Source organism: Oxyura jamaicensis, chromosome 25 (assembly GCF_011077185.1).
Source record: "Oxyura jamaicensis isolate SHBP4307 breed ruddy duck chromosome 25, BPBGC_Ojam_1.0, whole genome shotgun sequence".
Lineage (NCBI taxonomy): Eukaryota > Metazoa > Chordata > Aves > Anseriformes > Anatidae > Oxyura > Oxyura jamaicensis.
In genome coordinates this window covers 2283243-2308426 of record NC_048917.1, presented here as the reverse complement: position 1 = coordinate 2308426, position 25184 = coordinate 2283243, and the positions used below count along the sequence as shown (strand labels likewise).

General features: G+C 64.4%; 3 protein-coding genes across 22 annotated transcripts in view; all 3 read left to right on the top strand.

The window, feature by feature from the left end:
- The window catches only part of C25H1orf43 (chromosome 25 C1orf43 homolog), a 2844-nt gene extending 238 nt beyond the window's left edge, over positions 1-2606 (top strand). Inside the window, exons 2-7 of the mRNA XM_035346524.1 lie at positions 646-747; positions 936-1044; positions 1277-1330; positions 1620-1786; positions 1903-1961; positions 2265-2606. Of these exons, the coding sequence (XP_035202415.1) occupies positions 646-747; positions 936-1044; positions 1277-1330; positions 1620-1786; positions 1903-1961; positions 2265-2463 (690 nt within the window). The 3' untranslated portion in view covers positions 2464-2606. The remainder of the gene's footprint in view (positions 1-645; positions 748-935; positions 1045-1276; positions 1331-1619; positions 1787-1902; positions 1962-2264) is intronic.
- Positions 2607-3292: 686 nt separating this feature from the next.
- On the top strand, positions 3293-4291 carry C25H1orf189 (chromosome 25 C1orf189 homolog). Of its 2 annotated transcripts, XM_035346526.1 has the most exons (4): positions 3293-3631; positions 3719-3759; positions 3893-4013; positions 4157-4291. In XM_035346526.1, exons 1-4 carry the CDS (start codon positions 3413-3415, stop codon positions 4256-4258), a joined length of 483 nt encoding a protein of 160 aa, XP_035202417.1. In that variant the 5' UTR covers positions 3293-3412; the 3' UTR covers positions 4259-4291. The 2 variants fall into 2 exon arrangements, with proteins under 2 accessions (XP_035202417.1, XP_035202416.1); XM_035346525.1 differs by having other exon boundaries at positions 3293-3759.
- Positions 4292-7416: 3125 nt separating this feature from the next.
- Positions 7417-24304, top strand: TPM3 (tropomyosin 3). Of its 19 annotated transcripts, none has more exons than XR_004756098.1 (13): positions 7417-7559; positions 7954-8079; positions 12834-12967; positions 13698-13815; positions 14028-14098; positions 14858-14933; positions 15936-15998; positions 16116-16185; positions 17904-17982; positions 19805-19874; positions 22173-22228; positions 23199-23318; positions 23913-24304. XR_004756098.1 is itself a non-coding variant. In XM_035346509.1 (12 exons), the coding sequence occupies exons 1-11, from the start codon at positions 7446-7448 to the stop codon at positions 23274-23276; spliced, it is 999 nt and encodes a 332-aa protein (XP_035202400.1). In that variant the 5' UTR covers positions 7425-7445; the 3' UTR covers positions 23277-23318; positions 23913-24304. The 19 variants fall into 19 exon arrangements, 14 of the variants coding, with proteins under 14 accessions (XP_035202407.1, XP_035202400.1, XP_035202408.1 ...); XR_004756097.1 differs by lacking the exon at positions 14858-14933 and adding an exon at positions 15409-15484 and having other exon boundaries at positions 7423-7559; XM_035346509.1 differs by lacking the exons at positions 14858-14933; positions 22173-22228 and adding an exon at positions 15409-15484 and having other exon boundaries at positions 7425-7559.
- Positions 24305-25184: the final 880 nt, after the last annotated feature.

Below are 25184 nucleotides of genomic sequence, written 5' to 3'. Positions count from 1 at the left end.
GGGCTGCGTGGGGCCTGGGGGGCCCGGTCCCGGGGCTGCGTGGGGCCCGTCACGCGGTGCCGGTGGGGCCCGTAGGCCCAGATCGCCGTGGGGCCCGCACCCGGTGTGTGAGGACCCCCGTGGGGACGGGCACCGGCTCCCCGTGGATCCCTGTGAGGCCCGGTACCGGGTGTTCGTGGGGCCTGGTACCGAGCGTCCGTGGGGCTGGACACCGGGTCCCCGTGGGTCCCGTCACCCGGTCCCTGTGGGCCCCGGTCCCCGTGGGTCCCGTCACCCGGTGCGTGCGGGGCCCCGTGGGTCCTGTCACCCAGTCCCCGGTGGGGGTGGGCCCCGGTACCGCGTGGGGCTCCCGTGGGACACGTCCCGGGGTGTCCGTGGGGAGCCGGCACGGCGTCCTCGTGGGGCTGGGCTGGGGGCCTGGAGGGTCCCGCACGGCTCCGGCCCCGCAGCGCCTGGGGAGGGGGGAGGGATGAGAGCTGGGGCCTCCGCAGGCGGCGGGGGGCTGCTCGCAGGGCTGTCCCGGGCGAGTGGGGGGCTCGGGGGGCACCCAGCGGGGTCCTGAGGCCGCTGGGGCGTGGGGCTGGGCGGGGGGTGCCGGGGGTGCGGCTGGGGGCTCTGACCACCTGTCCCCCCGGCGGGCTCTAGGTCTTCGTGCTGCTGTTCATCTTCGTGAAACGCCAGATCATGCGCTTCGCCATGAAGTCCCGCCGCGGCCCCCACGTCCCGGTTGGGCAGCACGCGCCCAAGGTGGGTGCCCGGCGGTGGGGTGGGGGCGTCCCTGCCGGGGTCCGCTCTGAAACGGCCTCGCCGGGAGCTGCTGAGGGCTGGGATTCCCCCTGCTTTATGCCAGGAAGCCCTCCGGAGTCGCCTGTAGTCCCGCTTAGAATCCCGCTGAAGAAGCGAGTGCTCTAAGTGCTTTATTTTATTCTCTGCAGGATTTAAAGGAAGAAATCGACATTCGGCTGTCACGGGTGCAAGACATCAAGTACGAGCCCCGGCTGCTAGCCGAGGACGACAGCAGACTTCTGCAGCTGGAGACACAAGGTACCCCCTCGCTGGGCGCCAGCTGGAGGACTCCAGGACAGCCCCCAGCCTCGTTGGGCCGCGGCGGGCTCTGTGCCTGCGGCGGTCGCTCCCCGGGGGCTGAGCTGCGTCGCTGGGCTCCCCGCGGCCGGCTGAGCGCCGTGTGCCGCTGCGCCCTGCTCCCGTACGCTCTCCCCACCTGCCTTTTGCGGCCGAGTCGCGCGGAGCTTTCAGCCCGGGTTTCTCTTTCCAGGCTGCTACAACTACCTGTACAGGATGAAGGCGCTGGATGCAATCAGGACGTCTGGTAGGCGAGGGGGCGTGGGAGGGAAAGGGAGGGGGGAGCGCATAGGAAAGAGAGCGAGCGTCGGGCAGCGGTCCCGTGGTAACCACGGCCCCCCCTGGGGAGCAGCAGTCACTGAGTGCCCCCAGGGCTGCCTGGGGGTCGGCTCCGCTCCCGCGGTGGAAGCGATCGGCGCACGGAGGCGGTGGAAGCGGTGGGAGGCTTCGTTAGCCGCGAGCTCGTCTCGCTTTGTGGGCGAACACCAGCGTCTGACCCGTGCTTGAGACGGCGGCGTGGTGTGCTTGTTTCCTAGAAATACCGTTTCACGCGGACGGGAGGTACCCCAAGGCTTTAATAGGGAAGAACTTCTGTGCCTACCTGCTGGAGCTGAGGAATTCCAGCGCCTCCTTCAAAGGCATCCGCAAAGCCTTGATCGACTCCTTGCTGGACGGGTACGAGAGCGCCCGCTACGGCACCGGGGTAAGCGCCGGGCCCCGCGGGGGCTGCTCCCGCCCCCCGGCCTGCTGGGCTGGCAGGGCCGGGATCGCGCCGGGCCCTCGGCCGGGCTTTGCAGGGTCTCTTCTGTTTGCGGCCAGGTCTTTGGGAAGCCAGAATATCTGAAGTACCAGGATGCTCTGAACGAGCTGGCAAACATGTGAGTGTGGCCAGGCGGGTGGCTGCTGGGGGACGGCGTTGGCTTCTTGGGCCTCGGCAGCCTGTCGGGGAGGAGTGAGCCAGGGTGGGCTCGGGGGCACAAAGCCAGCCTCTGAGGAGCAGGCTGGGCACGCCAGGCACGGCGGTCTGGGCTTCCAGCTGTGCTTATCCCTTGCAGCCCGCCTCTAGGTGCGTTCTGGGGTCGTTGCCAGGGCGCGTCCACATTGCTGCTTGCACCTTTGAGCCAGGGACGCCGGGGAGGGGCCGCATCCTTCCCCCGCCGTGATGGTGCCTCTCTCTGCAGGACCAAGGCGCGGGGAGGCAGCAGCCAGCGGCAGCACCAGTCGGCAGCCAAGGACCTCACGCTCTCGCCCGAAGTCTCCAACCCCGCCACCATCCAGGTCACCTACCTGCCTTCCAGCCAGAAGAGCAAACGTGCCAAACACTTCCTGGAGCTGAAGAGCTTCAAGGACAACTACAACACGCTGGAGAGCACCCTGTGAGCGGGGCGGGGAGCGCTGCTCCGGGGACCTGCCGGGAGCACAGCCCCTCGCTGGGTGCAGCTTGGAGTCCTGGGCGAGTTTTAGCCGCGGTCAGCGCGCAGGCGGCGCTGGGAGGAAGCGGCCGCGCTCTCGGGCCTCCCTCTTGCACGACGCCGGGTATAGGAGCTCAGCGGAGGCTCCGTGTCAGCTGCGGGAGCTCCCTGCAGCAGGAGCCCGTTGCACAGCGCCGTGCCCGCCCGCCAAACCCGGCGGGGATCGGCCCCTGCGGCCCCCCTGCGTCGGGCTTGGGCGTGCTGCGGGCGTTGCTCCGGCTTGGAGGCCGGCAGCGCCTCGGAGCCCCGGCCCTGTGAATAAACTCTGGTCAGCTTTAGCTTATTTCTAAAAGACATCGCCCCCAGCCAGCGCTCTCTTCCACCTCTCCTCTTCCCCGTGGCGGCCAGCAGGGGCTGATGCTGCCTGTCCGTCCTGTCTGTGTTGAGCTCAGGCTCCTCTCCGAAGGCCGCTGAAACGCTCGTTCTCCCCATGGCACCATCGCTGCTCTCAGCCGCGTGTGCGCCGGGGCCCTGCACGGACTGTACATAGTTTGGGGGGCAGCTCTCCCCGCGGCGGGCACGGTGCCTCTTGGGGCTTCTGTCCTGCAGCTGCCCGTCTGGGGCCGTCCCAGGCAGACCAATACCAGCTTCAGCCGTCCCGTCTGCCCTGCCGGGGGCTCCTCCCGCTCTCACCAGCGCCTCGTGTGCCAGCGGCCACCGAGCCCAGGGGAAGGGGCTGCTGGCGGCGGGGGGAGCCCGGCTCGGGGCCAAAGCTCGCAGCCCCCGGCTGGATGTCGGCGTCCTGCCGGCAGCACCCGCTGCTTGCCGCGTGGGGCGGGAGCCGTGCCCCTTCCCCGGGCCTCTGCACTCTTTTTAATTGCTGTTTAATAAAACAACAGTTACCCCGAGCTGGATGCATGCCACGGGCCTCTGGCTGCCAGGAGCCCTTCCCTGCGGGATCCAAGGCAGCAGCGGTCACCATGGGGCTGTCACCGCGCTGCCGCCCTGGTGACGGCGACGCCGGTTCCGGGAACGGTGCTAACGGCCCGGCTGGGGCAGGGGGCGGTTGTGGGGTCCCCACGGCACCAGCCATGGCTGCGGCGACCGGTCAGACCCTGTCCCTGCGGCAGGAGCAGGTGGGGGCGGTCACTGTCCTGCATCCCCGTCGCATGGGGAAAGCCCGGGCAGGTTCGAGCCCCCCCCCCATGTGTTGGTTGCTGCAGGTCCTGGCGAAGGAGAGAGCCTGCGCCGAGGGGCTGCGGAGGTAGAGCCAGCGAAGGGGGTCCCCGGGGTGAAGGGGTCCCGCCAGGAGGGGGGGCACAGCAGGGAGGACGGGGACCCCGTGCCGCCCCGTTGTCCCATCACCCTATCCGTCCTGTCACCCCGTGTCCCTGCAGCTGGGGGCAGGCGGCTGGGGAGCACCCCCAGCGCCAGGAGCGGATCTGGGCCATGTCCCTCGGGGCGCTGCGGGGGAGCCTGGCGGTGGAGCTGTGCCTGGCCTCCAAGGAGCAAACCACGGTGAGGTCGGCACGCTGCCCTGCCCGCGGCGCGTGCCTCTCGTCCCCGGGGTGCTCCCGGCTCTGGGACCCTCCTGCCCGGCAGCGGAGGGCCCAGGACCCCTCGGCAGCACGTGGCTCACCGCTGGCCCCGACACCCCGCAGGTCCGACGGGCCGCCCTGCGCCGGCTCCTCCATGAGGAGCAGCAGCAGCACCAGCGGGAGCTGCGGCAGCTCGGGAAGGCTTTCTACGTGGAGCGGCTCTGAGCGGGGGCAGCACCGGGGAATAAAAGGAGCTGAGCGAGACGGGGCTGTGCCCGCTGGGGACGGGGGCAGCCGCAGGGCAGAGGGAAGGGGCAGCGCAGCCCGATCCCCACGGCTGGGATCCAGCAGCATCGCCTGCGGCCCCTCTGTGCCAATCCTGGCACGCGGTCCCGGCCGTGGCTGTGCCAGGAGATGGCAGCACGGCCCCCGCGCGCCTGCTCTGCTTCTCTCTGGCTGCCCCACGTGTGGACGTGGCCCCGGCAGCCCCTCGTGCTCCCTGGTCAGGTCCCGCTCCCGGTGCGGTGCCCGGTGCCAGCCGCACGCCGCTGTACCCCCAGTGCCAGGGACGGGGCTGGGGTGCGATGCTCCATGGCCCCGCTCGCCGTTTGGGCTCCCCCTGAGCCCCCGCCTGCCCCTCATCCCCGCTGCCTGTGCCCGACCTTGGTGTCTCCCGGCCCCAGGGCCCATCAGCGCCTGCCCGGGCTCAGTTTATTGACAGGGCTGGGGGCCGCGGGGCCGGCACCCCCCCGCCAACGGCCCCTCATTAGCTCGTCTGTCGGCTCACATCACATCACCGCCGCCGCACGCAGCTCTCCGCGGCCCGGCCCTGCGCTGCTTCCACGTGTGTCCTGCTGCCCCCAGCGCCACCCTCCCGGCTGTCAGAGGCAGCCTGGGCAGGGGCTGTGTCCCCGTCCCCCCGCGGTACTGGGGCTCTGGCCGCCCCACGTCCTGCCCCACGTCCTGCCCAGTGGGTCTGGGCCCCGCAGAGCCCCCAGCTCTGTTCCCCTGGTGCCAGGCACCCCACGAGGCCCCGCGTGCCCTCCCAGCTGGACGGGGTCATCCGTGTCCCAGCGGCCGCCCCGCAGCAGGTCTGGGGCCCTGTTTTGTCACCCAGCCGTGCCCAGGGCAGCGGGACCACGTTCCCACAAGGGACGGTGCAGGAGGACACAAGGCGCTCGCCCCCTCCAGCCACCCGTGGAGGGGATGCTCCTGCACACCCTGCGTCCTCGGCAGCTCCCCCAAACCAAAGGCACGGGGACAGGATGGATCAGGAGGGGACGTGGGGCACAGCCCCCCAGCGCCGGCCAGGGCTCGTCCTTGGGCAGGGTCACACGCAGCCCCTCAGCAGCGGGGAGCCTGCCGGGATGGGGACGGATCCCCGGTATCGACGTCCCCGCTAATGACGGCGGCGTGTGACCGGGGGCAGGAGCAGGCGGCGCGGGGCCATCGACCCGTATCGACCGGCTGCGCTCCACGGCAAGGGCGCGGGGCTGCGCGGAGGGGGCAGGGGGACGTCGATGGGTGGTAATTAATGGGAACGAGGCCACGTGCGTGGGGCTGGGGCGCTCGCCAGCCGCGTCCCCCCGCCGGGTGCAGCTGAGCACGGTTATAAACAGCGGTCGGGCGGCCCCCGCGCCAGAGCCGCCGAGGAGCCCCCCGAGCTGGCCCAGGTAAGGCAGCGATGGACGCGGCGTCGCCTCGGCCCTGGATGCGCAGGGACGGGGTGAGCAGCGCTGCCCACCGCACCGTGCCGAGCCGTGCTGCGCCGTGCCACGCCGTGCCGTGGTGCCATGCCAGGGGACGGTGCCAGCACTGCCCTGCTCCAGCCTCATCCCCGCTGCGTTTTGCCTGTTCTTGGCTGCCAGATCCCCAAGGACCCCAGAGCCGATGGAGCAGGAGCCCAGAACCGAGGACGCTGAGGCCAGGGCGCAGCACGTGCGGAGCCCCCAGGCCCTGCCCAGGCAGACGACGAGGAGTTTCGGCCCCGCTCCGCCTCGCCCTCTCTCTTTCTCTTTCAGGCAGCCGAGCCCCGGGTCCTGTCTGCCTCCAGCTCCGCCTGCCCCTGCCTCTGTCTGATATGTTTGATATTAGGTTGTTTTATTGGAAAACCAACTAAATATCAAACATATTCTTACAGCGCCAGGGCCGCCCAGCACCGACCCGCCGAGATGCCGCCCGCGCGGGCTCAGCGCTCGCCACCTGTCCCCCGCCCACACTGGGACGAGCGCAGGGCGAAGGCGCGTGGCCCCGTGCCCACTGCTGGCTCCGCTGCCCTGGGCTGGCGGCTAATTACGGCTCCCGAGGGACGGAGCCAGGGGGCACGGCAGCAACCAGGACCCCTTGTGGGCACTGAGCCCCCCGTGGCTCCCTCCTGCCCCGCTCAGCCCCCAGATTTGTCCCCAGCCGGGTGTAGCCGATGTCCCCCGTGGGAGATCCCAGCCGGGCTCGCAGGGCTGGCCCCAAGGAGGCCGATAATCCCCCGGCAGCGTGAGAAGTGCCGAGGAGCTCGCTCCCTGCCAATTCCTCCCTGCGCCGGGGGAAGTTGCTCCTCCGGATGCCAACAGCATCTTCAGTCCCACGGCCGAGCACCAGCGGGGACTCAGCGGGCTCCTGGGGGGCTCAGCGGGCTCCTGGGGGGCTCGGCTCCCCCCGCTGCTCCCCGCTGAGCCAAGCAATTTGGGCTGGGGGCTGCTGCTAAGCTCCTGCTCTGAAAATAGCAGCGGGCTGAGCTCGCCCTTTGCCAGGCCACCCCCGGGCACGGATAAATGTCAGCCGGGGGTGCCTGGTGACACCGGTGACATGGATGGACTGAGCCCCCGCTTGGGTGCAAATGGGGGGGGGCTTCACTTCTGGTGCCACGAGGACCCGGGGCGGTGCCTCCCCAGCATGTCCTGGCGGCCGTGGAGCGGTGGCACCCACGCTGCGGGTGCCCAGCAGTGCCACCGAGCCCCAGAGGGTGCCAGGCTGGGCACCGGGCCCCCCCAGCCCCCCCTGCCCATCCCAGCACTGCCAGCACACACACAGGGGGTGCCCGGCGGGGTGGGACACGGTGTCCCCGTGCCGCCAGCCAGGGTGTCCCCTTGCACAGGGGGGGGGCGGGCAGCCAGGACAATGCGGGACCCCCTGCCCGCAGACCTGCCGCTGCTTTTTATAACTGCCCCAGCTGTCCTGCAGGAGCCCAAATAAGGCCGCGGCCGCCCGGACCCCCCCACGCCACACAATGGGTCCCGAGCAGAGACTTTTTGGGAGCGCGGGGAGGCGGCTCGGCCCAAGAAAGGCAAAGCCCCCGCGCCCGGCGGGCAGGGGCGCGCTGATAAACCGGGCGGCGGGGCGGCGGGCAGCAGTGCCACCCTGCCTGCCCCCTGCCCGCCCCGCTGCCCGCTGCAGCCCCCCCGGAGCCCCGCCGACGATGGAGGCCATCAAGAAGAAGATGCAGATGCTGAAGCTGGACAAGGAGAACGCCCTGGATCGGGCGGAGCAGGCGGAGGCCGAGCAGAAGCAGGCGGAGGAGCGGAGCAAGCAGGTAGGACAGGAGCACCGGGAGGGGCGCGGGTGATGGCTGTCCCCGAGCTGCACCACGGAGCCCTGCCGGAGCCATCGCAGCACGGGAAGGGTGCGAGAGATGCTCCGTGGGGCTGAGCCATCCAGGCTGGGGCTTCACGGGCAAATCCAGAGCGGTAACAACCCCACGGCTGAGGTCAGGGGCGTGCCGTGGGGCAGTGCTGCTCATGGCAGCCCCGTCGTGGGCTGCCCGCGGCTCAGCCCCCACCAGTTTGGGTGGCGCGGGGCCGGGAGGGAGCCTGGGGGACAGAGCTGGTCCGGGAGGAGGGAGGGAAGCCTCTCCCTTGGGGCGGGAGCTGGTACCCCGCGGGGGTCCCGGGGGTGTCCGCCTGGGGTGACGGCCACTGCCCTTCCAGCTGGAGGATGAGCTGGCCGCCATGCAGAAGAAGCTGAAGGGGACGGAGGACGAGCTGGACAAGTACTCCGAGGCCCTGAAAGACGCCCAGGAGAAGCTGGAGCTGGCGGAGAAGAAGGCGGCGGACGTACGTATGGGGGGTAGGGGACAGAGCGGGGAGCTCTGACGGCAGCCTCCCCGCAGAGCTTGGCCCTCCCGCAGCCCTGGGGACGGAGGACGGTCCCCGAAGCGGGGCAGGGGGCCGGGGCAGAGCCGCAGGGGGCTGGGAGGAGGCTGGCAAGGGGCTGGCGGCCGCGAGCAGTCCCCGGAGCACAGGGTCAGCGCCCGGCCCTGCGGAGCTCTGAGTCACGGCTGCCGGTGGAGGAGCCAAACTCCAAAGAAGGACGGAGCCGCTCGTCCCCCCCGGGGCAGGCGGGGGCCGCGTGGGCAGCGCGACAACTGCACAGTCCTGCTATTGTTGGCCGCCCTTTCCAGGAAAACAATGGCGCGAGCGGTGCAGGGTTTCGCCGCCCGGCCGCTCTCCTGGCAGCCACGTGGCGCGATGTCCCCGTTTGTCACCTGCGGGCATCTGCTGGCCAGAGGGGCTGGCACCCTCCAGCACCCGGGGAGTCGAGCACCCGTGGGCTCCCCACCGGGAAGACGCGGATCTCGTGCAGCGCAGCGGGGAAGAACCCCAAGCCCCGGTGCCTGGGCTTGCTTTGCTGGGCTGTCCCGGTTCCACTTATGGCCACCAGGACCCCCGAGCCCTCCCCGAGCCCTCCCCGAGCCCCCAGGCGGTTCCACAGCCCCGTGGCTTGGCTGTCCCAGCTCGGGAAGGCGCTGAGCTGGAGCTCGGCACACCAGGCACAGCGCTGCCTGCGCTCACCGGGGCTCCCGGAGCCCTGTCCCTCCTCGCACCCTTCGACCTTCCCCCCCCTGCCCTCCCACACCCTCGCGCCCTCTCCCCGCAGCTTTCCTGCCCCTCTCCATCGCTGCGGCGCTGAGGACCCCGTCCCCATTCACTTTGCATCCCGTTCGTCCCCGTCCCGGCTGCCCCGCGGCCCGTCGGGGCAGAGTGGGCACTGCGGCCGCGAGTGCTGGCCGTGCCGAGCTCCCCGGGGAGCGGACGCTGCCAGCCGCAGGCAGCGCTCGCACGTGGGCACAGGGCCGGGCCCTTCCGCTCACCAGCTCGTCCCGGGGGACGTGCCTGGGCACTCGGCCGGCCAAGCGCGTGCAGGGCACCCGCGAGCCCTCCAGACGTGCCCCTGGGACTTGGAAGAGGTGGCGGAGGCGGCCCCGGGTCCCCACCAGCCTCCGGTGCTCCTTCCCTCTCCGTCTGCCCGACAGCCTGGCTGCGAGCGCACCCCGGGGCCCGGCCGTGTTTTTCTCAAGCATTTTGTGCCCGGACCCCAAACCCCAGGGTTTTACCCCGGGCTGACGCCGTCGCAATGCCGGATTTTGGCGCACAGCAGGGCAGGAGCGAGGCAGCAGCACAGAAGGGAGCGGGAAAAGGTTTTTTTCGGCCCGTTTTTGGGGGGACGTTGGCAGCGGTCGGGGGTTCAGAGCCAGGCACCTCGGGTGACCCCGAGGGCGGGAAGCCGGTGACTGGCAGCGTGGCGGGGAGGGGGCCGCGGGGTGAGCTCAGCCCCCGGGAATGCGCAGCCGCCGGCCCGGCCGTGCCCGTATAAGGCCTGCGGGGCTGCGGGACGGCCCGGCCCCGGTGCTCGGCGCCCCGGTGCTCAGCCGTGGGACACCGGGGGCTGGGGGGGCCGTGGGGGGCAGGGCGGGGGCTGGGGGGCACAGGCCCCGTGTTCCCAGTCCTGCGTGGGGTCGGCCCCGGTGTCCCCAGGCTGCTGCGGGGCAGGGCCCGGTGTCCCCGGTTCCCCTTGGGACAGGGCCTGGTCCCGGTGCGGGCTGTGCCCGGTGTCCCCGCTCCTCGGGGGGGGGGGGGGGGGGAAGGCCTTGGTCCCCCGTGGGCTGTCCCTGGTGCCCCCGGTACCCCGTGGGGCACGTCCTGGGTCTGCAGGGGGCTGTGCCCGGTGCCACCGGTACCCCGGGGCATGTCCCGGGCATTCCTGCTCCCGGTGGGGGCCGTGCCCGATGCCCACACCCCCAGTGCCCCCGGTCCCAGTGTTCCCGGTCCCGGTGCCCCCGGTCCCGGTGGGGGCCATGCCCGGTGCCCCCCCTCCCGGTGCCCCCGGTGCCGGCGGCTGCTCCCGGTCGCCACGGCAACGGCGGGGGGGGGGGGGGGGGGGGGGGGGGGCGGGGCGGGGCGCGCCGCATCCGGACCGGGGCGGCGGGGGTGCGGAGCGGAAGTGACGTCACGGCCGGGCGGCGGGGCCGGGGCGGCGGGTTCCGGTATCGCAGGGCGGGGCGGGCGCGGCGGCAGCGGCCGGGACCATGGCGGGGGCCACCACGATCGAGGCGGTGAAGCGCAAGATCCAGGTGCTGCAGCAGCAGGCGGACGACGCCGAGGAGCGGGCGGACCGCCTGCAGCGGGAGGTGGAGGCCGAGCGCCGCAACCGGGAGCAGGTACCGGGACCGCACCGGGACCGGACCGGGGCGAGGAGGAGGCGCGACCCGGCCCGGGGTGGGGGGGGGGGGGGGGGGGGGGGCCCCCCCCCCGGTGCCCCCGGGGGGCGGGCGCCGCGGCGGGCCCCCCGAGCGCGGGGAGGGAGCGGCCCGGCCATCTTGCGGCGGGGCCGTGGGGGGGGGGCGGGGCGGGGGGGGCCGGCACGGGGCGGCCCCCCCCGGTCGTGCCCCGGTGCCGCGGGATCTGAGCAGCGCCGGGGGCGCCGCGGGAGGCGGCCGGGGCGGGGTGGCCGCGCACATCCGCGCCGCGTGTGCCGATTCCGCCGGTTCTGCCCCCAAACCGCGGCTTTTCCGCCCCGAGGGCTGAATCCTGCCGTGCCCGGGGAGCGGCTCGGGGCCGGGGGCGAGGTGCGGCAGCGGTGCTGTGCCCCCGGTGCTGCGCGGGGAGCCGGGGCCGCTCCCAGCCCCCGGCCGGGCTCTTCCTTCGCAGCCCCGTGGGGAATTCTCCCGCAGCCGCGGAGTTGTCACGGGAACCCACGGGACCCCGCAGGCTCCCACTCCGCCGGCCGGAGCCTCCCGCACCCGAGCGGATCCCTGCTCCCGGCCTCGCAGCCGCTCTGTGTCCTGGTCCCCGGGTCCCCAGGGATGTCCCTGCCCCGCTCCCCGTGGGCTCGGGACGCGGTGCTGAGCCCCGTGCCGGCTCTCTGCAGCTCCCTGGCTCGGGGCTCCCGTCCCGCAGGGGCAGGAAGGTGCTGGTGGGCAGCGGGGCTGCCTGGGGGCGTCACTGCCGTGAGCGGGGAAGGAAGGCAGAAAGGAAGGAAGGATCAGGCCCTTGGCAGTTCTGGCAGCAGGGGATTTTCTTGGGTGGGTTTTGCGCTGCCCGCAGGAAGCCGGGGCTGGACGGCGAGGTTCAGGAGGGCAGGAAGCAGAGGGCTGGGGCGTCTCCGTCCCCTGGGGGCAGGAGGAGGCTCAGCGGCCTGACAGCTCACTGCCTCTTTAGGAGGCGAAACGCGTGTGTGCCAGGCAGCCTCCTTCTCGGTTCTGCTCAGCGCATCGTTGTGTTCCTCTTCGAGCAGACCACTTCCTCCTCCGGAGGAACGTGCTGGCTGCTCGGCGGGGCCCGGCCGCCCCTGTGGCAGCCCGCCGGCTTCTCTGAGCTTCCGTGGGGAAGGGCAGGGCGCCGGCACCCAGCCCCTCCGAAAGCAGCTCGGGGTTCCTGTGCTGGCTGCGGGGAAGAGCTCGGCAGCCTCTCCCCGGCCCGAGTGTGGTTTGTGTCGGGCCCCGTTCCAACACTGGCCTCTTTCATCGCGCTGCTCCTCCTTCCTTGGGCATCGGCGGGCTCGCTTCGAGGCAGCGCGTCCTCGCAGGCGGCTTTGTCACAAGCGGCTGGGATATTTCATACATGCCCGGCATGTGCCTGCGCACTGGCCTCTGTGGCGGGTCGCCGTGCTGCTCTGAGATGGCCGCAGCGCTCTCCACCTCGGCAGCGGTGTGGAAATCCTGCTGGAGGGGATGCCGGCTTCTTCTGGGGTGTCGGTGTCCCCAGGGCTTCTCGGTGTCCGCCTGGGGCTCGCCACAGACCGAGCCCCAGATGCCTCGTGGCTGGTGGCGATGGAGCTGCAGCAGGCCTGGCTGGGGGCGCGCGACGCCTTCTGACCCCGCGGGTTCGTTAAAGCCTCGCTCGCTCCCGTGGTCGTGCTGCTGGCAGCCGTGCAGAGCCCGCGGGCTCTCGGCAGCTCGCGACTCCAGAAATGAGTTGGCCGAGGAGCGGCCTCGGGGCTGGCCGAGGCTTTGGCTCTTGCTGTGGGCGCATCGCGGAGCGCGGCTGGCTCCTCGGAGTCCGAGCCCCCGGAGCTGCCGGCGCTGCAGCTATCGGCTGAGCCCGCTGCGGAGCCTGGTGCAGCGCCGGGCAGACCCCTGAGCCCTGCTGATCATCTCAGGTTGCTGGTGAGAGGGCTTGTTCCAAGCAGCGTTCGCGTCCAGATCACATGCGTGGTGCTAAATAGCAGCTGTCAGAGGGCGCTGGGATGGTGGCTAAATGGGCCTGATGGATGGCCGGGCAGGATTAGAGCAGCTGCGGAGAAGTCGTTAGTGTAAGTCATCTACTTAGGGCTTACGGCTGAAGCTGTCGTGTCAGCCCGAGCTGCCGGGCGAGAAACCCGCGTGGTGCCTGCTGCGCAGCCAAACCCGTGCTCGATGTTGCAAGGCTCAACTCGCAGGCGCCTGGGAGCGCAGGCCCTGGTGTAAAAACGTGGGCAAAGCCCCTCGGCTTCGGTTCGCTTTCCTGCGTGCCGCCGCTGACCCGCGGGCAGAGCTCGGCTGCCCCGCACCGGCTGCTGCGGGCTGAGTCACCCCTTCCGCTCCCCCCAGGCTGAGGCAGAAGTGGCATCTCTGAATCGCCGCATCCAGCTGGTGGAGGAGGAGTTAGACCGGGCCCAGGAGCGCCTTGCCACGGCTCTGCAGAAGCTGGAGGAGGCGGAGAAGGCCGCAGATGAAAGTGAAAGGTGAGCAAGGGCTGCTGCTGCTCTCGCTCTGAGTCCCAGGCGCGTTCCCGACGGAGGGCCGGGTGCCGGCCACCTCCTGGGCTTCCCGCGGGGTGGGAAGCGGCCGCCACATCAAGGCAGGGTGTGGGAGCCGGTGCAGAGCCGCTCAAACAATGCTGCTGCCCTCAGGAATATCGCAGAGCCTGAGGCTAAGGGCGAGCAGTGCTGCCTGCTGCTGCTCAACCCCCCTCTGGGGGAGAAGTAAGCGGGGTCTGGGCAGCCCTGGGCTGGTGAAGGGCGCTGCTGGGGCTGGGGGCTTCTTCCTGCTGCGCCCCCCCCCCCCCCCCCCCCGGCAGGGAGCTCCTGCCCTGGGGATGTGGTTTGGAGGGGAGCGGTCCCGTCAGAGCCCTCCCAGTTGGCCGCTGCGCTGCGCAGCCTGGCCCAGCTGACGTCCTGCCATAAGGGCTTGGCTCCTGCTGCCTCTCGGCCTGGAAAGTGCTTGGCTCGCCCGTGCGGAGTCCCTGCGACATCCTGACTCGTTCTCAGCAGCAATGTTCTCGTGGTCCTGGAGCCCGATGAGCTGCTGGAGTAATGCTCCGAGGAGCAGTTAGCTCTGAGCAGGCGATGTTGCTGAGTTTGCCTCAGCCCAGCAGCGTCTGTTTTCCGCGCTGTCCTCTGTGCCCGGAGCTGTGCTGGCCTGTGTGGGACCGTTTCATGCATCACCGCTTGCTGCGCTTTTTTTTTTGGGCAGAGGCATGAAAGTCATCGAAAACAGAGCTCTGAAGGATGAGGAGAAAATGGAGCTGCAGGAGATCCAGCTCAAGGAAGCCAAGCACATTGCGGAGGAGGCGGACAGGAAGTACGAGGAGGTGAGGCTCGGATGCTCCCGGGTAGCTGCCCCTGGCCAGGAGCTCCTCTTCCTGCAGACAGGGCTTCTCTCAGACGTGGTGCGGGGAGATCCCGGCCCTCTGAGCCTCATCGCTGTTTCCCCGGCCAGAGGAACTCCTGCGGGCGTTCCCTTTCGCTCCTCGCACAAATGTGCAAAATCTTCCTTGCTGTGACCTCTGGTTCTCCCCCGCAGGTTGCCCGGAAATTGGTGATCATAGAAGGAGATCTGGAGCGCACCGAGGAGAGAGCTGAGCTTGCAGAGTCGTGAGTAATCTGCTCACGTGTGGCTGGCATGTCTACCTGCGCATGGGAACTAACACTCGGCATTTCTAACCTTGTTACACAAGGCCTGAAGTACAGGGTGGGTTTAGAGCTCCAGACAAAAGAGCTGGGAGTGTTCTCCCGCTCCGAGCAGGACTAGATCCACCGGGGATGTGTTTGTGTCCACCACAATCAGCACGGGGTGCCTCGCAGCGGAGTTGTGGGAGGTCAGAGAATCCTCCCCCGCTCGGTTCTCCCCAGCACTGCTCCGTCCGCCTGGTCACTGGCTCCCTGCACACCGCTATGGGGCACGCGAGCGCACGGTGCTTGTCCTGCAAGGGCCGAGGCCTCCCACGAAGCAGCACGCAGGATGCCCAAGAGCGGGGCTGGGGCTGCTCTGTGGCCTCGAGTTGTTTTCAGTAACCGCTGCAGCCGTGGGCGCTGCTGCTCAGCCAGCTGAACAACTTCTGCTTGGAGCAGGGACACCGGCTGTGCGGTGTGGGCTCCTTCCACGTGTCTGGATGCTTGAGCAGGTCCTGGAGGAGCTGGTCAGGGCCTTTCTGTACCGTGGGCCTTGTCTAACAAAGCTAGCATGCGTGCAGCTGCAGCGCTGTGCTTCCTGCCCAGACATGCATGTCGTGACCATGACTTCTTTGTGTTTTTCCCCTGCCCCCTTTTTTGCTCTGCGGTATTGTGTTATCGGTGCTCCTTTTGACCCTTGCCCCCACCTGGCTTGTGCCATCATGCGACCGTCACTAACAGTCGTGTCCGGGAGCTGCAGGAGCAGATCAGAGTGATGGACCAGAACTTGAAGTGTCTGTCTGTTGCCGAAGAAAAGGTACTAACCGTTCCTTCTCCACCCATTAAACCAGAACTCTTGTGGTCTTCCTGCTGCGCTCCTTCTCTCCGCTTCATTGCGTCTTTCTGTCCTGGAATGTTCTGTCCTCTCTGCCCACGAGCACTCCTGTCTGAGCGGCTGCCCGTCAGTCCTCCAGAGCAGCTTCCCTCCTTACAGCGAACCAGACGTGCGGCTGCTCCATGGAGGTGCCGGGTCTGGCAGGGGTCTGTGTAAGGGCTCAGCCCGGTGCCCTGTGCGCCTGCTGGCAGCGTATCTAAAGGATGACCTTGGCGGCTGGAAGGGAGCTTGCTGTCTGCAGAAGTGCTTCAGAGCAGGGTCCCACCCAGTCTGATCACAGACGGTCTCCTAAAGAACTCCCTGGTCTCCCCTGCACATGGATTCACTTCTCCTCTCTCCTGTCTTTCCCTCCCACTTCTTTTCCTTTTTTCTCCCCTTTCTTTACAAAACCCCACAGTAAATGTTCCGAGCTGGAGGAGGAGCTGAAGAATGTCACCAACAATCTCAAGTCTCTTGAGGCTCAGGCTGAGAAGGTAGGGCGGCTTTTCAAAGGGCCAGAAACGTTTCTGTTTTGCTAGAAGGGGGTGTGACAGCGGAGCACCCACTGGGATGGAAATACTGCGACTTTGCAGCCTTAAGCAGCAAGGAGAGCTAACGGATCTCAGCGCAGGGCTGATGCTGTAGGAGCTGGGGAGTGCGGGAAGTCTGCCGGCCCTTCCCTGCCTTGGGCAGGCTCGAGCAGCCGAGATGTTTATGCTGCTGGGATGAGAATTTTTCTGTGCCCGGGTTCCTGTGTTGCGTGCACGGTGTGGGACTTGCTGTCTGACCCGGTCCTCCTGGAGCAGGGTAGGGGTGTGAAGAAGTTGGCAGTCCGTGGGCACGTGCAGCGCAGCGAGGAGTTTAAGCCTCCCTTTGAGGCCGTGGCTCTGGAGTGGGAGGTGCACGGGGCTGCTGCTGGTTGCTGACACCTCTCCTTTCCCACAGTACTCCCAAAAAGAGGATAAATACGAAGAAGAGATCAAGATCCTGACTGATAAACTCAAAGAGGTGAGTGACCGTGTCGGGATGGCCTCGGTTTGGCCAGGGGGAGCACCCTCAGGCTGTTGCTTCTGTGGCCCCTTGCACCCCCAAGCTGTTGCTGACTGACTGGCTCCTGTCTGGCAGGCGGAGACCCGCGCTGAATTCGCCGAGCGGTCTGTGGCCAAGCTGGAGAAGACCATCGATGATTTGGAAGGTACGTGCTGGGGCTGGGGAGCCAAAGACTTTGTGGTGATGAGCTGGGGAAGGAGAGCTCCTTGGTACTGGGAGCAAAGCCTGGCTCAGCCTCTGGGGTGAGGCTGGTGCCCCTTAGGTCCCGGGGCTGTGCCCTGTGCATCTGCTGGAAACAATTCCCTGGCCATGCTGCGGCAGGCCTCGAGCTTTCGATCCGAGTGCCTTGCCGTGTCTGATAGGCCAGAGAGCGCAGCTTCAAGCCTGGGTCGTGGTGTCCTCGGGAGCGTAACTGGATTCCTGTGCTCCAGCTTAACCCAATTTGAGGAGTGGTGTGGGAAAAAAACAACAAACTCCACAGGAATTGGTTGCGATAACGTACCTGTGTGTGGAATCCCGTGTGCGTGGCTGTCTGCAGACAGCGCTACCGCAGTCGGCGGGTCACAAACCAGCCCCGGGAAGACTCAGACCCCCCCAGCGTCGGTTCAAGATAAAGTCACCGCAAGTCCCACCAGTGCAGTGTGGGGCCGAGGCCGGGCTCCTTTCCTCCTCCTGGTTTCACAAAACTTCAGGAGCACTCCTGAGGCTGCCGTTGCAGAGTCCTAACCCTCCCTGAGTCACGGAAGGAGAAGGCTCCACGTGCCTGCCTTAGCTCTGGGGCTGTGGCTGGATTCTTCCAGAGCTAGCTGTGGCTAGAGCGGCTGCGCTGGCACGCCAGAGCTCTTCCAGGCCTCCTGCCCCAACCACAGCATGTGCCTTAGTGGTCGTTTAGTGCCAGGTCTTGGAGATTCAAAGCCACATCCTACAGTCTGGAGTCACTCAGGAGTTTTATCTAGAAATAGCAGCGGTGTCAGCTGAGCCGTTCCAGAACTGCAGCCAAGCAGCAATCTGAGCCACCTCGTGATCCGGGAGAACCGCAAAAGCTCCGAGTCCCTGCGTGCTGCCCCTGAAACGCGTTGACCAGGAGATTTGGCTCCGGTCTCCGGCCGTGCTGTGGAAGTGACCTAGCTTATGACAACTGACAAAGTTCTCTGGGCTCCGCGAAGCAGTTAACAACATTACCAGCTGTATCGCAGCCTGGGCAGCCAGTGCTGGGAGGAGCCCGTGCCAGCGCTGTGCAATGCGAAAGGAGCGCACCAGTGCGAGTTTCAAGGCTGCCTCCTCCACGGGAAGGTGGGTGATTGCCAGTCTGCTCCATTATCTGATGGAGAACGCAGGTGTGGCCCGTCTGCTCGGCGTATCCTGCTGAGCTGTGTACACACATGATGGGAATTCCCTCTGATGCTCAGGACTATTACTTAACTGACTTCTCCCAAACAGGTTTTTATATTGAAACCGAAGGTGAGAACAAAGCGCTTCCATCGATCCGTGCCTGCCTTAGGTGTCGCAATCGCCTCCCCAGGTGGCGTTGCCCTCCCTGGTACTCCTGCCCGTGGCTCTTGCTAAGCTCCCGGCGGCTTGTTCTCACGAGCTGGCGGGGCTGGAGCTGTCGGCCCTGCTCCCCTCGCAGCTGGCGTGGAGTCCCGGAGGGCCCTTGCTGGTCAGGCTGCCCCCGGGCTGTCTGAAACCTCCCATCCGTCGCTCGGGAGCGACCGGAGTCCAACAGTCGTGGTGGCTCCACATCTGACTTCATTTTCTTCTGTTCACAAATCCCACACTGCTTTTCCTGCCCCAGGGTGTTGGAAGAACTCCTCTGCCTTCCCTCATTGTTTCCCTTTTGTTCTCCTCCTAAACCTCTTCTAGATGAGCTCTATGCCCAGAAACTGAAGTACAAAGCAATTAGTGAGGAACTGGACCACGCCCTGAATGACATGACTTCCATGTAAATATGAGCTGGCTGGTGTTTGCCTCTCGCTTCAGCAGGCTAGACCGCCGGAGCTTGCTTGGTTTGCTGTGATTTTCATAGCCGGAGAATCAATGGCACTGCGTTGTCTAGGTTACTTCTACAGATCTCTGCCTCTGGGATTGAGGCTTCCCGGCAGCATGCTGCGTTCTAACTCCAGGGCCTTGTGAGCTGCATGTGTAACACCAAGTGCTGTGCTGGCCTGGCAGAGTTGGGACCTGAGCTCCAGCGCAACTCCCAGCCCCGCTGGGAAGGGCTTAACGTGCCTTCGTTGCCTGCTGGAGCCGCTGGGCCACGGTCTCGGGATTCTTCCTGGGAGTGGCTGTGGGCAGTGCTGGAGCAGATGCCTCAGGAATTGCCCTAACAGGCTTGAGATGGGCTGGATCGTGAAGTGATCTGTGGAAGTAGCTGACCTCGTGTTCCTGCAACCTTGCTACTTGGCTTTTGTTGAGACTGGCGGTGGGTTCTGCTAACAGCTGCTCTGCACAGTCCTTACCACTAACCCAGGAGAGGCCAGGTACTTGCGCTGCAGAGAAGAGCCTTAACGCTAGCGTTGGAAAGCTCCCTGAGCAAAGTTTGCCGTGCACAAACATTAAGTTTCTCTTAAAACTAGTGTCTCCTTCTGTTTCACACAGATAAGTCTTGCGATTCCAAACTCCGCTTTGGATTTGCCTCTCTGCTTGGTGGCTTGTTCTGCATCCGCACCCTGCACTCGTGCTCTCCTCATCTCACTCTGAATTCCAGTACCTTTTTCCAGTTACTGTGCACAGGGCATCCCTGGGAATGCGTGCTGTGCAGACTCTGAAGCTTGACGGCAGCAGCAGCCCCCAGTTATGCTGCACTTGCTCCTACACAAAGCTCCCTCTGTTTGACCCGATGTGCCAGACACTGCCGTGCTCTGAGGGGCTGCCCTTTTCAGTGTCTGGGTGTAGCTGGGAGTGTGTTGTTCTCATCTGCATATCTTGTGTAGAGCTATAAAGCTCCTTTTGTATTTCTCTTGCCTCTTGCTTGAGCATGATGTCACCTTTTTTAAGGAAAAACAACTCCTGTATAAAGTGAATGGAACGGCTGGTGCTGTTGGGAAAGGGGTTTCTAGTGAGCACTTGCTGCTTCAGAGTAACTTCAAACCAGCATAACCTTACCCGTGCTGGTGGAATACACAGACTTCATTAACGCACTAGATTTTCCCCTTTGGGTGTCTTACTGGCTCACAGATGTGCATCGCAGCCCTGCCAACGCTGCCTCGGTGCACGGCACGCTCTGTGGGTTCGGGTAGGCTGCTGGGGTTTGTAGCGAGAGGTCCTCACGCCGTCTGCTTCAGGACAATGGTCCTCACCTGCCTGCTCTGGCATTCGCTGGCACTGGTTGCCAAACGCTGGCTTGCAGCGGGAAGTCGCCGCACCCGATAGTCACTGAGGTCACTGGCAAGTTGTGAAAGCTAATAAATATTGCCTCACTCCGGCTGGTTTCCAGCTGGGCAGGGCTGGGTGCCTGCTGTGCCTGTGGGGGGGACGGATGGCTCCTTGCTTCGGGAAGGAGAGGCACAGGGCTGGGGGCAGCAGGGCCAGGGCGTCCACGCACAGCGGTGGTCCAGCTCCCTGTGTGGGGCTGAGGGTCGCAGGATCCTCCTAGGAGCGTGGCCTGTGGCACTACACGGAGCTCTGCGGCTGGCAGCAAGCACCTGGCACGCGCCACTGCCGGTTGCTCGGGTACCATAAGCACTGATCAGCCTCGTAACCCTGCTGCCTTACGGTGGCTTGTCCGATACCTCTTCCCTCCTGGGTCGGTTCGTCTGCCACAGTGCCCGAAGAGCCCTTCAGGAGTCGAGTTTTGGTGAAATGGGACACCTCCCGTGGTTTCCTGAGCCTCAGGTTTGTGTGCGCTCCGCTCTCCGCACAAGTGGCACCGGCAGCGAGCGCAGCCTGGCCGTGCCGAGCTGCCCCAGCCTGTTCTCACGCGGTGTGCCGCGTCGGGGCTGCCCCTCTCTGCTGGTCTGGGCAGGGAAGGAGGGAGCACTTGCAAGGAATTCCCAAGAGAATAGCTCGGGAAGGGCTGGCAGGTGGTGCTCTGGCACCTCGGGGCGCGGGGTAATAGCTGTGTGCCCCCACAGCATCCTCTCAGCAACCAGACCTGCAGCTGAATCTGGGGGGGCTGTGTCCTGTGGGGGGGCAGGGGTATCTCACAGCTGTCTGGGCGAGGGGAAGCCTCCAGCCTGGTGTTCTCCTGTCGGCTCTTACCAAGGCAGCACCGCGCTCCCTGCCCTTGTGAAACGGCCTCTCTCCTCGCAGGGTGGTCTCGTCGGCTCGGGGCCGAGCGGGGCGGGTGGCCCCCCATTGCACGGTGCTGTCGCAAGCGATGTTCTCGAGGGCTGGGCTTTGGCAGGCCCTTGCCCTGCTCGTCCCGGTGGAACTCCAGGCTGGCTGGATGGGTGGTGGGTGATGCAACTTGTGCCCTGGGAGGTTTTGAGAGGCTTCTGGTCTGACTGGATTGCCAGGCTTGTGCAGGCTGGTTACCACGGGCCGAGCTGTTAACCCAGGGGAGCTGTGAGGTCAGATAGGCTGACCAGGAGGCACAGGTCTTGGAGCTCCCCGTGGCCTGTAAGGCCGCCCCGCGGGCTGGGCGGAGAAGGGAGCAGGCCAGACGCTGCAGCTAGCCCCAGCAGCCCTGAGCAAGTGCTCCGTGTCGAGCAGCCATTCCCGAGGTCTTGGGAAGGTCACGCTAATTACCCCAGTCAGGCTGCTCCCTCATGGGTGGATCGACAGCTCCCTGTCCACGGGCAGGAATGCTTGCTTGAAGGCTGGGAGCTGTTGCACCAGCCTTGAGCTGCTCATGCTTCTGGTGGTGGCGGATCCCTCCCAGACCTGGGACCAGCCCATGTCACCCTGCCATCAGGGTGCCCGGCCTACCTGCTAGGAGCAGGCTCCCTAGCACGAGTAGCCCACGTGCAAGGCAGGCTCCGGTGTAAGCTGGCTCCGAGTGTATTCCTCTCCTGCACCACAACTCTCTGCTTGTAGTCAAATTGCAATGGGGCAGAAGTCGTCAGCCACTCTGGTTGTTCCTTGGTGGCTTCAAAGAAGGGACAGCCGGCATTACCAGCTCCTGTCCGAGTGAGGTGTCACTAGGGCAGCTGCTGAGGGCTGAGAGGAGCTGGGTGAAGGTGGAATTCCCTCTCGTGTGCGGCTGTCGTGCTGGAGGGACTGAGCTAGGTCTCTGGGGCTGGGGGCTGTGCTTTGGCTGCTCCATGCGAACACCCAAGCGTCCTGAACCTTATGTAGCCAGGTCTTGCTCAAGAGCAGTTATTCCTTGGACAAAAGTAGTGAAGAATAGTGCAGACCCCCTTCAGAGGGTGCCATAGATTCCTGGGGATCTTAGACCTTTGCCGTAGTACCAGAATCTTGTAACCTTGTAGTACCAGAAGGATTTGAGAAGAAGCTTAAGGCCAGCAAGAGTTGGCTGTAGATACTAACTCATCAGGCAACGGCAGCACGCTGTGCGTATTGCTTCGGTTTGTGGCGATTGTTTCTACCAGGCTGGAAGCCCCTGTGTAAGGATTTTTCACTGCATGGAATTCCCCCAAATGCAGGAATTGTCAGGCTGGGAGGATGCTGCCCGCGTAGACAGACAAAAACAGATGCTAAATAGGTTTTCTGTTGTGGCTGATGGGCTGCAGGGCAGTGGCTGAGAGGCGACCCGAGCTGGGAGAGCATCAGACTAGTACTCCCTTTCCTGTAGATGCTGTCTCCAGTCCTTGTTTAGACGTGGTGGGTTGTTAGCGTGGCACAAAGTCACGTCCTTGGAGAAGTGTCCTTTGGGTTAGGTAAATGCTGTCATCTCAGTTCTGCTGTCCTTAGCTGCCCGCGTCCCCGTCCAGCTGCCTAAAGCCCTCAGTCCTGCTGCCGGGTGGCGTGACGCACCCTGGAAGGTGCTTCTTGGTTCAGCTGCTGTAGGACGTCTTTCTGCAGGGTACCCCGCAGGCTTAAAGCACATCCCAGGTCTCTCTCCTTACCTGGGTACAGCGCAGCCGAGCCTGCAGGCTCCTCTTCTGGAGTTCTTCTCTTCCTTTGCCTTCGCAAGCCCTTGGCAGCACTTCCATTTCTGCCCACACTCGGCTTCCACTGTGATCTGAGCTCTAAGCAAGTCAGGGTAACACAAAGCTTTGTTCTTCCCAGCTTCATCTGTGTAATAGCCTAGACTTGATCTTCAGAGGCACGTGCTATGGAGACAGGTTATTTGATGTGCTCGTCTTGGTACTCTACTAACCTTCCCTTTCTCTCTTTTTCTCTCTTCCTCTTGTTTCCCCTAATCCTGTTGCTGCTGCAGAGCGCCTGTACAGCCAGCTTGAGAAAAACCGCCTGCTCTCTAACGAGCTGAAGCTAACGCTGCATGATCTGTGTGACTGAGAAGGGGGCCCACTAATGCCATTAAGCAAGCTTATTGCGACCACCAGTGCTGTGGACCACAGTGAAATCTGATCACTCTTAAGACTGGCAGACTTGCAAATTTTATGCAACTGCTGCTGTTGAATGGGGCAGTTGAATCCATCCTCTGACTTAATTTATTTAAGAGCTAATTTTCTAAAAGGTAACCTGTATTATTGGTGAAGAAACCCTCAGACTTGGCAGTTCTTTGAGCGGTCTCGCCTGGCTCCTCCGTGGAACCAGAACTGCTGCACCCCCCAGGAGAGGAGTGGGGTGAAGTTAGGCTTGTCTGCTAAAAGATACCTGTCAAGTGCTGTGGCTTAATTTACTGTTAGCTGAATGACTATAGGATTTCCTGCTGCATGGAATGATGGCTTCTAACAATAAATGACTGACCTTGTGGTCTAAGACACTGCACACCTGTAGTACTTTCATATAGAGCTGAGTCCTGACCTAGGCAGAAGGCTTTGGGGGAAGCAGTCGTGCCCGGGGCCTGATCCCGGTGCAGTTGTGGAGTCTCAGGACGGGTTGGGAAAGCTCAGGGACATTTTGAAACCAAGTCCCTGTATCCATGACACGAAGCTGTCTCTTGAGTGCCTGCAGGGAGTCATTAAGCGCTGCAGTTGCTAGTGCCTTAGGAGGAATGCTTCTTGCTGTGTGTGCAGTGTGTTCTTTCTGACCTTGGGTTGCTGCAGCCCCTCGGCAGCCCCCTTGGGAGCGGGGAGGTGGGGAGCAGCTTGGAGAAACTGCCTGTGCCTAAAGGACATCTTTCTACAGCCTGTCTGTCCGGTGTCCCGGCGTGTGGATTTCTTCAGTGGCCAGGGTGGGCTCACCTATGGAGTAAAGCCTACCTAGAGTGCTAGTTGCTGATCTGAGCTCTCCTGGCTTAAGGAACATGTGAGAACTGACTGTGCGAGCTGCCTGTAGTCCTGGGCAGAGTTGTAGCACCTTTGCTCCTACTTGCTCACTGCCTGCTGTTCCCCGACAACAGCCTCTGCCCCACTGTCCTTGGTTGTCTGCTCCCTGCTGCTAGGTAGTTACGGTCTTGGTGACCAGCTTGGCATCACTGTCCTGTGCTGGGGGGGAAGGGGGGCACAATCAATTGGAATTCCAGGGGTTGATTTTCTAAGTGTTTAATCTTCGAGTTGCTCTTGGGTGGCTTGCTGGGCCACGGGGGACTGCTGTCTGAAAGTGTTGAAGCCCTGGCGAAAGCTAGCTACAATCTGAGGCACCTGCATGCAAAATACTGCCTAGAGCACTAGCTAAAAGTACCTCCTGACCGTGCCAATTCGGAGCACCAGCAGCACGAGAGACGAGGGCTACAAATGAGCCAGGTAACTTCAGAGCTTCTAGCTGCAGCCAGCCAGGCACCCACGGTCTGAGACCTCGCTACGGCAGCGTGCTGGGAAGGGGCTAGTGCAAGCTTTCTTTGGCGAAGGTTTCTCGGTTGTCTTAAGCAGACTTGTAACTCTAACTCTTGCTTCCTGCCAGATAAACTGAAATCCACCAAAGAGGAGCATCTCTGCACGCAAAGAATGCTGGACCAGACCCTGCTAGACCTGAATGAAATGTAATGGATCCCTGCCACTGCCTCCGCCACACGATGCCATGGGGGGCCAGCCCAGCCGCTGCTGACCTCTAACCCTTGGGGACCGGGGTTTACTTTCTGTTGCCAACTTGACCAAACACAAATCTGCTATTTCACCTCAGGGTTAAAGGTCATCAGGTTGGGCAGAGCTTCAAACAGCATTATTAAGGGAAATAAACAATGCAATAATGTTTGGGGAGCATGTTTGAGATGTATACATTTTGTAACTACCTTTTTTTGTAGCAACCATTGTAAACATTCCAAATAACTGAGGCTGGTGAGCAACACTTCAAAAGCTCTTGGCTTTAAACTTTGATATTAACCTTCTGTTAATTAGCTCTGGGCCCCTCTGCTTTGGCAGGGGAGGAAGATGGGTGTGTGATGGTTCCTGGCTGTGGGCCGCTGACTCAGAGAGCCGGGCTAGGAATGGAGGCCTGTTGGGAAAACTTCCACTCCAGGAGCTGTTTGCCAAAAGAGCAGTTCAGTTTTCAGCTTTAAGGTAACTGTTGTGGAGAAGCAACTTGAGCAAAAGCAGACTATTTTTTTTAAAGCCAAGCCTGTTATCTGAACAATTGAACCTTCACAAGGGTTGTTTCCCCTCCCTCCCCCCAGTGTTGGCCACTTCCTTTCCCGGTAGGCTTAGAGAAGCCCCGGCCCCTCTAACACGTTGCTACACAGGGGTTGAATTTGCCTTCACTCAGTGCTGATGCACCAAGCTTTATCACTCATCGCTGGGTTAAACTTAACAGCTTACGTACAAAAGTCTTGTTTTCTTTGGAAAGTTCTGCCTACCCTGGGGGGGGAAGCCGAGGCCTTCCCTCTCCTGGCCAGGAGTGCTCTTAATGTCTTAATAAGGTACAAGCCATCTTGCTGTGCATTGTTGATGTCGTTTTTGTGAGGCGTGAGTGTGGAGATGTCGAGCTCGCGGTGTGTAGCTTGTGGTTCGAGCATGCTGCTTGGTTGGAGCAGTTCTAGGGGCCAATCTGGAGAAAAGAACCAGATCAAGTGTTTTGATACTAAATTGAGAAATTGTATTACTGTCTTTTGAAATAAAAACCAATCCCTCCACGCTGCCGGCCCCTTGCAGTGCTTTATTGGGTGAAGGCGGGGGGGGAGCGGAGGGGCGGCGCCATCTTTTACCTCAGCGCGGGGGGGGGGGGGGGGGGGGGGGGGGG

What these genes read in the sequence shown, in the direction of transcription:
- C25H1orf189 (XM_035346525.1), top strand. Translation starts at nt 3,413, where the DNA reads ATGCCACGGGCCTCTGGCTGCCAGGAGCCCTTCCCTGCGGGATCCAAG. An exon ending in TGCGCCGAGGGGCTGCGGAG is followed by an intron (nt 3,760 to 3,892) that starts GTAGAGCCAGCG and finishes GTGTCCCTGCAG; the next exon opens with CTGGGGGCAGGCGGCTGGGG. An exon ending in CCTCCAAGGAGCAAACCACG is followed by an intron (nt 4,014 to 4,156) that starts GTGAGGTCGGCA and finishes GACACCCCGCAG; the next exon opens with GTCCGACGGGCCGCCCTGCG.
- TPM3 (XM_035346509.1), top strand. Translation starts at nt 7,446, where the DNA reads ATGGAGGCCATCAAGAAGAAGATGCAGATGCTGAAGCTGGACAAGGAG. An exon ending in CGGACAGGAAGTACGAGGAG is followed by an intron (nt 13,816 to 14,027) that starts GTGAGGCTCGGA and finishes TCTCCCCCGCAG; the next exon opens with GTTGCCCGGAAATTGGTGAT. An exon ending in GACCATCGATGATTTGGAAG is followed by an intron (nt 16,186 to 17,903) that starts GTACGTGCTGGG and finishes AACCTCTTCTAG; the next exon opens with ATGAGCTCTATGCCCAGAAA.